This window comes from Chrysoperla carnea, chromosome 5 (genome assembly GCF_905475395.1).
Source record: "Chrysoperla carnea chromosome 5, inChrCarn1.1, whole genome shotgun sequence".
NCBI lineage: Eukaryota > Metazoa > Arthropoda > Insecta > Neuroptera > Chrysopidae > Chrysoperla > Chrysoperla carnea.
Genome location: NC_058341.1, coordinates 30,939,278 through 30,951,885, shown reverse-complemented (window position 1 = coordinate 30,951,885; position 12,608 = coordinate 30,939,278). Strand labels below are relative to the sequence as shown.

The window sequence follows — 12,608 nt, the reverse complement described above, 5'->3', positions numbered from 1 at the left end:
TATCCATACAGATTTCGATTACATCGTTAATAGACTTCAATTCAGCATAATTCACATGGCAATGATCTATCCAATGCTACAATAATCATCCGGCATCTTTCATCGATACTTCACTTGAAAACTTTCATACTTTCAAAATTTTTGTTCTATCACATGTATTATGCTTCCAAGAATTTTGAGTTTAACTTATTTATTCATTTCCATACAAGTAACTACTGTATTTAAGTAACAAAAAAAGTTAAACATGCAAGTGAAGAAGCAATTCGTGCATACTAAAATCAGCTAGAAAATAAAATAAAATGCAAATATTTATTGTAAAATAAACTTATTTAAATAAATTTATATTATAAAACTTAAAAATTGTTTTAATGTTATGTTTTTTTTTTTTCTCTTGGTTTTTACTGCTTTTGCTACTAGCTTGGCTTGCTTGTTTTGTTACTCTGACTACAATCTTCGTACGTTTTTATTTATTTCACTTCGAATAATATTCTTATTGCTTACATAAAATATTGTTTGTTTAGTAAATATTTATATTATATGATGTGTTAGGAATATAATTTTATTACATTTGTTTAACTTTATAAATTGCAGTGAATAACTATTGTTTATGGAGCTTACCTTTATCGTTGTCTATTTTATTTATCTATAGTGTTATTATTGTTTTGGTGTAGGAAAAACCACTGGAGCTAATAACACATTGGGGTGTGGTTTTCCCCACCTTAATATTAATTTTATAGTTATCTGAAGCAAAGTTTAATGAGAAAATGTCAAGGAGGGCAGACCGATATCAGTATGGGTGCTAGACTTGACATTTCATCCTGAGAACAAATCAATAAATGAATTATGAAGGTAAGGTTACTCTTTTTTTTATAAAGATCCTCTTTCAATGTTCTTCCAATAAAAAAATGCCTTCCCCTAAATTAAACACTATAGTGTTTGAAACACTTTTTTTATAATTCAGTCGCAATGTTTTTTAATTTAATTTGCATTTCTTTTCCCTAATGTTTACTCCACAGATGCAAATAAAGCAAAATCGAATAATACAGAGCTTACAAGACACAGGTGGGCTAAATACATATCCCAACTTGCAAAATGAATGAAATCGATTCATTTTGCGAGGTGGAAATGTTCATTTGACTCTCTTGTGCTTATGTGGATTGTTTGTTGTGTGATATTTGTCGAGTATATATATGACAATGCAGCTCTATACCAAAAAAAAATTTTGAAAATTTAATGGTTGTGTAAGAAATTCGATTTTATTTATTATAATTTAATTATAATCGCTTTTATTTATTACAATTTTATTATAATCGCATTTAATTTAATCTCTAAATATTTTTACTAAACTATAATTCAGTCGTTATATTTTTATCTATAATTTCGGAATCTGTAATTGTATTTGGTAATTCTTTGTTATATGTTTCCGGCAGTAATGCAGTTAAAATACTTGCAAGTAGTGCAAAAAAACCAAATGTTAGAATTGGTAATGGATTCCATATGAAAGCCTGAAATTAGAATTGAAATTATCATTAAAATTTTTCGGTTTTTTCTAATAAGCAGGGAGTTTGAAGTCAAGTATGAAGTTTGATTAGGAATGTAGGCTGTTGAAAATTTTAAACAGTAGATCATACAAGGAAAACTTTTGGCTTTAAAAGACACACAGACTTGTATCTGTGCAACAAAGGGGGAGGGATACAAGCAGTACCTAAAAAAGTGGAAAAATATCTAATTCGTACCAACAACGGTATTTGCGGTGCTATCATACTTCCAACACCTCCTACTGCTGCACTTATATTAAAAAGTGATTGCCGAACTGCCGTTGGAAATAATTCTGTTATAAAAATCAACATTGTATGAGAAGCAATGGTTGCCATAAGCTTACCGCAAGTATAAATAATAATTCCGACATAGTTTTTTCCTAAAACAAAAATGATAGTACGCACAAACAAAAATTTTGTTTTTAGGCTGGATACACAATCTCGTCAAAAAACATGCGTAGGTTTCAAAATTAATGACGCTCTAACGAATGTTATGCTGGACACCGCATTCAAATCTGACTGTTCGAATGGTTTTTGACATTCTTGTGTCCTTGGCCCTTAGACAATAATGTTTAATACCATCAATAAAATAAAGTAATATGCAGAATATCCCTGTCATAAAATATGATACACCCGCAGTTAATCTTCGACTAAAACGCATTAGGCAGATGGCGCATAATATATTACCGGGGATTTCAACTGTCGATGTTATAATAAAATTTATATATTTATTTCCAGATAACGTTACGGAACTTAAAGATAAACCAGGGAATATTATGTAATTTGCCAGAATTATTAAACAACAATTAATAAACCTTAAGCATATTGTACGATTTTTTAACACAGTTTTAATATTTGTATCGCTGTTTGTAGAGTCTTCATCCTGAAAAACAGAAGTTAATAATAAGTTAGGCACCCTCTTTAAGAATATGACATAATATAATGTCAAAACAGTTAGGCTGCAATTTACATAGTTTACTTTGGAAACGAGCGGTAAAAGATAAAATTTGTGGTATTAAATATCCTTCAACTCAACTCTATCGTTAAATAAAAGTTTATTATTTATCAGATTAAGTGTAACAAGTAGCAAAACCCCCTGGTTTCAATTTGGTTTAATTACTCCCACAAACTTTTTTGGTGGCTGCAAAAAAACATTTCCTCTGAGCGATCAAGAAATTTTTGTTCTAAAATCAAAAATTACCAAAGGAATATTTAAATAAATTAAAACGTTCCAAGGAAATCGCTATCTGAAGTTTAAAATAACCATTTTTTGCTTGCACATTCGTTTTCTTATAATTAGCGAGGAAAATATCGACTAAGATATGAAACTGCCTAGGTATCATCAATTTTCCTTTAACAAGTAAATATTTCTTGAGTCGACGATTTCAAAACTTAATTCAAGAATATAAATATTTGACTTCTTAAAAATTAAATTATAAAAAGTAATTATTTTTCATAAACTGAGAAAATATTTATTTGCTAACATATCAAGACTATATTTTCTTGAAACTAGTGCATTTCTTTACAGTGTAGCAATTTGCAAAAATTTCATTTCGTTTTATTTAATGAGATGCAATTGTTTTTATCATAAAAATAGTAGGTTGGTAAAAAAATATATATTCGACCGTGACAGGACTCGAACCTGCAATCTTCGGATTCGAAGTCCGACGCCTTATCCATTAGGCCACACGGTCTTGGTGTTAAAGGACAAAAATCTACACTTATATAGACCAAATTCGTAGATGGATACCATAAACCCATTATTATGATCCAGGACTATTAAAAAAATTATTTATTAACCTCGTCATAGACTTACTTTCAAAAACGTTTTATAATTTTCGGGTAGAGGACGATTATTTTGTTTGGACATTTTTCCTAGTATAATGTAAATTTCATCAAATTTTTTCATACAAATTAACCAGCGTATTGATTCTGGTATTATCCACCAATAAGATATAGCTATCAATCCTGGTATGTACAAAACACGCAATAATGTACGCCAAGAATTCACATACCATGCAACAGTACCAAGGATTATTTCACCAAGTGACATACACACATTGTAACTAGTGGCCGCCGTTAGTCTATATGCAGGTCCAACTAATTCTATTCCAATAATAAATGCTGTACTGAATATTGTATTTCCATTAATTGTTTCTAAGACATCCATAACTATGTATGCTTCTAAACTTTCTGCAAATGATTTTGCAACACCAAATAATGAAGTGAAAACGACAGCAACAATTAAAATTTTTTTCCTTCCATATCTGACAAGTATAATTAAAAAAGGACCTCTAATAAACTGTCTTTTGAAATTTGTTTGTTAGATAAGTTATTAACCTGTCTGAGATGTATCCAGTGATCGGCCCACCTATGACTACTCCGACTGAACTAAATGTACCAATCAAAGATAATTTCCACTGGTGATCTTCACAGAAAATGTTCAACTACTAAAGCAAAAAATTATTATAATTTGTATAGAAAACGAATCTCGGTATAATGGCTCTGTGAAAATTTGATAAATATTAGTTATTGAAGAATAAAAGTTTCAATGTCTATTTAGCTGAAAAGTTATTACTTTTCGTGATTAAAAAATATCCATTCACATCTCGAAAACTTTGTACTTTTAAGCTATTTGAGTCTTTTATTCTATTGTTCAAGAAGTTACTTTTTAGAAAATTTTATCCATTTTCTATTCTAAAGTTTTGTTTAATTTTACAAAATACTCTATTGCTACTTACGTCATTCACAATTGTAGTATGACGATCAGGGAATACCAAATTTTCAAAATCACAATGGATAGTTTCATTTTTGTTAAATAATTCATTAGAACAATTAGCATCTTTTGCAAAAGTTCCAGAATCATTTCGTAAAGCATAACGCTTACAAAGCTGTGGAAATTCATTATCATATGGAACAGCATTTGGTAACCAAATTGGTGTGTATTCCACGACGATATCATCATCACATATTGGAACTCGACATCTAGCAATTAATAATTATTAGAAAAGAAAAATGAACCAAGTCTTGTGTCTTCGTACGCAGACAGGAGGTAAAAAAAAATATGTGTGTGGCAGGGATTATATCAAAATAAATTCAAAACTATATCAAATAAATCCTTAAAACAAAAAATTTACAAGAACAAGGAATCCTCTCTATAATTTTTTAATCAATATTTAGAACATATTAGATTAGTATTTGTAAGAAAAATGATAAAATATTAAAATATTATTAAAGGGTAGAGTATATTCACATATTTTGTAAGAAGAAATTGTATAAAATTGGTATTTATATGCTTTACTGTAAAAAACCCAAAGTTTTACACCGTGTTAATATACAATATTTTTGTAATTTAGTCATGTCACGAAATGTCATAATTTTTGACACTCATTTCAGCTACAAATCTAGAACATTTCGTAACTGAATTTAAGAAAAAAAACCCATAAAAACTAAGTTTTTATAACACTCTTAAACAATTACTCCCTTAGTTGTTAGAAAACGATAAACCTATAGGAAACTGTGTCAAATATATGGTTATATAAAAATATATCCGACCGTGACAGGACTGGAATCTCTGCTTATATTGGCCAAATGTGCAAAAACATTGGCCATATGTGCAGAAATTTAAAGTTCCGACTTATTTATACTTAAGAAATTACAAGAATAAAATTTCACTAACCTGTACTCGGGAATACCAGTAACAAACACAAAATTATATGTCGAAATTCCAATCAATAACGCTGTTAAACTTGTTAAAAATAAATTTAAAATTTGGTATCTACCAAATCCGTTTAATTCGTTGATTAAATTATCAACACTATTAACAATATCTTGAGACATAGTGTTTGTTGTAGCTCGAAATATTTACAAAATTTGAATGACGTATATTTGTTATTGAATTTAAAAAATGTAAGATATTAAAATTACTTTAACAAATATGTTAAAAATTCAGGGTTACAACGAGCTAGCGGTACACAGATAACTTTCTGAAAATAGATTATCGGATACATTACAGATTTTGATTTTTTGTTTCGTTTGAAAGATAATTTAATGGAGAGTGTTCTTAGCTATGTTTAAAGTGAGAGCTTAGAGTTTCGAACCAAAAAAAACTAAAAAATAGACGATGATCTTCAAAATAGGTTCAATTTGCAGTAGGCTCTAAGGAAAATCTTCATTTAATGAAGAATGGTCATGGATATGTTTCAAGTGCGTGTAAAGGATTCCGTACCAGAAAAACTTGCCGGGGGTTTTTTAAATTTTGTATATTTCACATATCTTACATTTTTCGCGCAAAAATAATTTAATTAATTTAATTTTAAATCTCGAGATTATCTTTCTCCCGTGATCCCCCGCTTTCTACGGCCCAATTTTTTAAACTTAGTTCAACGATTTACTTTATCAAATTACAGAAATTACATACGACACTCCCTTGTTTTTACAAAGTCTTAAAAATAGTCTATACATCTCGAAAATTCAAATATTATAAAAATTGTATTTTGATATCGGGGGTCAAACCAAAATTTTCTATCAGAAAGTTGTAATTAATTTTTTATGATAATTTTTGCTTTCTAATTTATGCAAATCCGGTTTTAAATCATACAAATGGCTTTGTAAATATTACACACATAGATATTACATACAATCAGATCAAACTCAAATTCATTTTCTTAAATTTTGCTCGGAAAAATAGGATAATTTCAGCCTTGAATTCCAAAACTCGTGATTCTCTTTCTCCTATCATTCACCTTAATTAAAAATCTAGTCCGATATAAGTCCAGATTTAAAATTTTGAATTTATATTTGAATGAAACTACACACGTACGCTCACCTAATTGTTTTTACTGGGTTGTTTAAATGTTCTAGACATGTACAATTATTATAAAAATTGTAATCTGATATCGGGGGCCAAAACAACAATTTTCTATCAGAAAGTTCAGTTTTTATGATAACTAAATTACGTAAAGTAATTATGTTTATTACTGCTGGGAAAGTCATGTATAATTATCGCAATTCAGTCATAATTAATTTATCGTTCCCGCTCATACGAAGGTTATTAGTTTTCATGATAAATTTTATCAATGGTTTTACGGATTAAAGAGTTGTTACAAATACAAAATACTACCCATTCCATTTTAAAATTAAATATACATTTAGACTTTCTTTGGGTTCCCAGCCATATCGGAATCTAGGTCAATAAAAGGGCTGATATCTGAAGTTTTATCTGATTTTAGAATATCAAAGTTGTCAAGTCAGAAGAGGCACAGCTTCGAATTTCAGATAAAGTTGGAGAATGCTTTAAAATACTGAAACACATCACTTTCGTAGTGTATTTCCAGAGGGAAATTTGGAGTACATTTGATTTGATAAATTCTATCCTGGTAAAATATGAATGTTAGGGAAAATGACATGGACAAAATTTGTGAAAATGCCGAACTACGTACTCGAATCTTTAAATGTTATAACAACAAATAAAATATGGAACACAATGCATATGCAATGCCCAAGATTTTTGGTTTGATTTGGTTTTTCAACAATCTTTTATCATCGAAACATCTTTACAAACACTTAACGATTAAAATTGTTTTTAAAATTAGTTGGAAATAGAGCAGAAATATAAATTTTTGACTGACTAAACGAAAGAACAAAAATCTACAATAATTTTATTGTATCTAAATTATCTAAGAAATAATTGGTTGGAATATAAATTCAATTGTTCTCTTATACAAGGTTACAAGAAACTTTTTATGTTCACAAAATTTTAAATTTAAAATTCAATTATTTTTTTATCGTTATTGTTCCATACTTTGTAAAGATGTAACCAAACAAATACATTTTCTCGGATATTAATATTTAGCGAGCTAGTATTTTGACTTCCATACACACAGATCTGCATGAGAAACTATAAGGGAATAAAACTGTATTTATTGTCAAGATAAAACATCTCTCGGAAAAAGGATACTTAAATAAAATCTTTAAGCTTTGTTGTATGTGTCGTTGCCTTCTGATACTGAATTTTTCTTTTAATTGAAAAAAAAAAATGAAAATCCGACTCATTTCGCGATTGAATTGACTCAAGAAGCTATTGATTGTTTTTGGGTCTAAATTATTCTAGAAATCGATTTTTATCTAAATAGAAGACAAAAAAATTGGAATCAAAAAATCGATCACAAAAAATATTTACTTTTTGTTCAAAAAATTGGCAACACTTGGTTTCTTGACCCATTTTGAAACTCAAAACTAAAAAAAATTGATTTAGCAATTGAATTTTAGACTCATTTAACAATTTTATTAGAAATGTTTTAGATATGTCCTTAAATTCTTTCCAAAACCATTCATCTATCGTCAAGAGAACTGGGCTTAATCTAAAGACGCGATATCAAGTTTTGCAATTTACGATTGAACTATATTTTTCAGGTATCGATTTCAATTGCATTGGGATAGATAATTTCCTTGGTAGATTTTAGGCAATAATTTAGAAAATACTCGTTTAATCGTCAAATGGACTCTCTATTTTTGTATTTTTGGGATCATAATTACTCTAAAAATTGATCATTATCAAATCGGAAATTTGTTTCCTTTTTTACTACTTTTTTTGAGAGGCAATCGAAAACCACATAGATTAGAATTATATTATCATTATAAATCAATATCTATAATATAGAGGTGATGTGAAGAAATTAATCAATTATTTTTAATTTTCTAGTAGTGTTATCCATTGTTTTTTGTTTATGGTCACTTCAATGCTTGAAAATTATATTTATTATAAGTTAACAATAAATTTTAATTATTGGAAAAGTATTTGTCATTCAATTAAAACGGATCATAAATTTTTTTAGCATATTGCTTGAAAATTCACATCAATGAAAGTGGGCGATACTACTCTGTCAAATTAATTTTGTTTATGATAAAATTGAATTAGAAATAAGATTAGAATTATATTTTAATTTCAAAATACACATACATGACATAAAAGAACTGTGAATAGGAAATAGGAACTTTCCAGTATTAGTATCCCAAAAAAACATCAGTTCTCCCCTTAATTTTCGCTTTGAGCTTTGTTTGTTTGATATTAAATAATTTTTAATATTCTGCGGATAAATTCCACAAAGAAGACTAGTATCCTAATTATACTGACCTTACTATACTCCACACAAGAGTGTGAGGGCAAAAAAGGTTCGAATAACGGCGTATCTCTACCTTCTTGTCTCAATTGTAACCGTAACTCTTTCTCCTTCATATTTACAAAACCCTTGTTCTTAACTCATTGTGCTTAGGAAGATTTTCGCTCTACTCACAATAACTAACACAGTACAGAGTTTCAGAAATTTGGAGTGAAACCAATTTACATATGAAACTGCCAAGTCTTTTTGAAGGCATACGATTTTGAAAACGACTTTGCATTATTTTTTACAAAGATGATAAAGCAAAAAAAAAAGTTAAGGCATGTTTTGAGTAACATATCTCAGACACACATCTTGATAAAATATATGTATATGATCTCTCCTCCACAACATTGATTCTTCATCTGATCAAATAACAATACATACATTAGTTCTGGCGCCAGAGGGGTACCCGGACCCGATTTAGTTTCACTGTTCTTACCAAATTTTTTCTTTGGGTTTTTATTAAGTTATTTGATAGTTGTGAAAATTTGCTATTTGAGATAAATATTTGTCCCTTAAATGACCATAGTATTGATTTGTTTTAGCATATTATTAAAGAGTGGTGTATCCTGAGTAGAAGATGTTTCCAGATTAACCAAATTGAAAGCTTTCCCTTTTTAACCGACTTCAAAAAAGGAGATGATACTCAATTCGACTGTATTTTTTTATGTTTGTTACCTCAGAAATGGAAGAATAACTCAATATCACGCCAATCAATTTCGATGATTCTTTTTTTAGTGACAAATTAGTTAGTGTATTTCAGATTCACTGAAAATAAAAAAGTCAAAAACTTTAAAAAAAGAAAACTGACTTCAACGAATAACTTTTCCAAAACAAATTAATATGCACTAAAAAGTAAAAAAATAACGACAATATAATGTAGTAAGATTATTTTTGGAGTCGGTGTCAGCCAAGTTAATGTAGGAAACTGTTCTGTCACAGTTGTTTCCTTGGGTGACACCAATTGAAAAATACCAATAATTGTAACTGCCTCAATTTTAACTTTTTAGTGCCTATTACTCGTCAAAGAAAAATGTTCAAATTTTCAAAGTATCTAAATTGTTTCGTACAAACTAACGGATTTAATATTATTTTATAGAAATTTTGTTCGCGTTTTGTTTCAAAGAATAAAAAAATTATGGTTTTATCCAAAACATGTACTAAGTTTAAGCCTCTCTCGATATTTTAACTCAGGAGGTATAAAGGTTCCGCTTGATATGACGCCTGAACTACTATATATCCATATAATAAAATCAACCTCTATTATAAAAATTTATAATAATATAAAATGTACTCTTTACAAAATACTACTATATACGACGAATTTTGCGTAGGTTGAATTCACAAAAACAAGGCATAAAGTTAAAAGAAGTCATATAGTCGGCGGACATTGAATAATGTGAATAACCTTTGCCACTTGCCATTGCTGCATCCCATATTCATATAATATAAATAGATTTATCATATGGTAAGTAAGTATGTATATATGGATGGATTGAATTGTTGGCCGTGTGTGTTTGTAATATATGTTTTCTACATGTTTTTGATGTTTGGACAAATCGTTTTTTTTGTGTTACTGAATAATTTTTCTTTGGAAAAGTAACGCATAAAAATATATTACATTTGTTAGTTATGAAGGGAGTGGCATAAAAATGATCCAGGTGCGGACAATATACTTTTGGTACTCTCTTACCGCTCTGACATTAAATTTCGCGTGTAGCAATATATTACATCACAATTTGCATAATCCCAGGAGGAAGTGCATGCTTGTACAGACATGGGTGATCTAAATGACCTGCTGGCTTCAAAACAGGCTATAAGGAAGCAGTCCCTACTGAATTGTCAGAAGTATTAAGTGATAGTAGGACAGACATGGTGCTGAATTTCAATCCCACGTAGCTGCCACTTTCATGTGAATACTTGTGACTGTGAGGCATGAGTTGTTTTGTAATAAATATTTGTTTATGTTTTTTATATTTTAACAAATCACTTTTTAACCCCCCGAACTAAAAAAACTGTTGTTATAGGTAACATCGTAGCGCCTAAACAGATGAATACATTTTGATTTTTTTTATTTCGTTTGAAAAGTAATTCAATGACGAGTGTTCTTAGGTATGTTTCAAGTGATAGGGTTCCGTAGGTACCTAAAAAAACTAAAAAATTGGTTCAAATTGAAAAAGGATTAAAGGAAAAAGGCAATTTAATGGAAAGTATTTTCAGATATGTTTCAAATGCGAGTTTAGGGCTCCGTACCCGAAAAAATTGTCGGGGATTTTTTAAATTTTGTAAATTTCACTTGTATAATTGGTTCTAAAGAAATTCTTCCCTCGTCCATTTGGAAAATATCTTATTTTTTGAATAATTGTAACCTAAAAGAATAATCAACTTCTGATTTAAGCACTCTATTTGAACAACAAATTTTGCACCATATTAAAATTAGTTTTAATAAAATAAAGAGAAAATGATCTGTAAACAAATCGAATAATAACGATAAATAAAAAAATTTATTTAACTTGAATAAAACAGTAATTTATTAAAATTTTCATTAGGCATATAATGGCAACATCCTTATATGCATAAGGCTTCTGCTATAACAATTCATATTACTATCAAATCTGCATTACTTTGAGTAATCAATGTCCATTTGCCTTTCCTCAAATTATAAAACTTAGAAATGAAGGTACTATGAAACTAAGATTTGTTATTAAAATTTTTTTAAATAAAGAAATACGAAAAATATTTGTGTGTAAGGATATGAAAAATTAATGAAAGTATAACGTTTTCAGCACTATCGCTATGTTATTTATACCGTTAATTGTTCAACAGGTATTTTTCTCCCACCTATGTAGTATAGTAATCAATTATGTATGATAATTTATATTATATTATACAACACGTGGTATAATTAACACTAATTATGACGTATTACGTACTATAAGTGTATTTAATTTGTATAGAATTCTGAACATATACACAGATACACAAATTCTTGAATTCATCAATGGTTTGTTGTATTTGTGATTCACTAGTATGTACAAAATGCTTGTTTTTGTTAATTTAGCAATACAGTGCGATCTAAAAATAAAGTATTAATTAAGTTGTTTGTTTCCCTACTGTATTGTAAAAAAGTTTTGGTTTATATGCACGGTACATACATATAAACCAAAACCATGCTTTGTAGTCAAGTAATATGTTATTTTTAGCTTTACAATAACACTCAACTACAAAAATATATAATATATTGTGTGCGAGTGCTGCTTATAGATTTGATAATATAGATAACGCTCTTCAATCATCAATATTCTATCTAAAGCCGTCTCTGTTCACCAAATGATGGATCTTCGATGAACTCATAATTAAATTAAAATTTTGTTTTTGTATCATCGACAACCTTATATTTTTATGGCATTATTATAAACAATAAGATTGTCTAAGTAATTTAGATAGTTTTTTTATCACAATCTCTAGATTTTTCGGTATAGAAATATCCAATTGAAAAGGATAACCTATATGATTCATCATTTTTTCAGTCAACTTTGAACGATAAAATAATAATAAAAAGCCGGATGACCTAGGAATTTTTTGTGATTTTTGGAAACTTTGTTAGTAAAAAAATGTATTTATAAAATTTCATTGAAATCCCTAGTATTATTAAATCCTTGTATCTCCTTAAACCATAATAGATCAACCTTTACAATCATATGTATGCATTTATTGTTTATTGTAACTTATTAATTGCATCAGATGTTGCTTTCGTTGATATGTTATATGGCAAATTCGCACAATGAATGGTTGGGTTTTCATAATAAACGATAATAATAATAATAATATTATATCATTATTTTATAATTACAATAATATATGTGTATTAAATGTAATTATTTGTTATTATATATGTTTGTATATT

The 12,608-nt window shown here is 28.5% G+C and overlaps 1 protein-coding gene and 1 non-coding gene across 2 annotated transcripts; both read right to left on the bottom strand.

The window, feature by feature from the left end:
• Positions 1-1,346: 1,346 nt before the first annotated feature.
• LOC123301093 (organic cation transporter protein-like) lies at positions 1,347-5,378 on the bottom strand. The gene is made up of 7 exons (XM_044883823.1): positions 5,218-5,378; positions 4,280-4,523; positions 3,879-3,985; positions 3,355-3,805; positions 2,118-2,421; positions 1,737-1,918; positions 1,347-1,505 (listed from the first exon to the last, which is right to left on the bottom strand). The coding sequence occupies exons 1-7, from the start codon at positions 5,376-5,378 to the stop codon at positions 1,347-1,349; spliced, it is 1,608 nt and encodes a 535-aa protein (XP_044739758.1).
• Trnar-ucg lies at positions 3,160-3,232 on the bottom strand. The gene has a single exon. It is a non-coding gene; the product is annotated as a tRNA-Arg (tRNA).
• Positions 5,379-12,608: the final 7,230 nt, after the last annotated feature.

What these genes read in the sequence shown, in the direction of transcription:
- LOC123301093 (XM_044883823.1), bottom strand. Translation starts at nt 5,378, where the DNA reads ATGTCTCAAGATATTGTTAATAGTGTTGATAATTTAATCAACGAATTA. An exon ending in ATTATAAAACGTTTTTGAAA is followed by an intron (nt 2,422 to 3,354) that starts GTAAGTCTATGA and finishes TCTGTTTTTCAG; the next exon opens with GATGAAGACTCTACAAACAG. An exon ending in CACCGCAAATACCGTTGTTG is followed by an intron (nt 1,506 to 1,736) that starts GTACGAATTAGA and finishes TTCTAATTTCAG; the next exon opens with GCTTTCATATGGAATCCATT.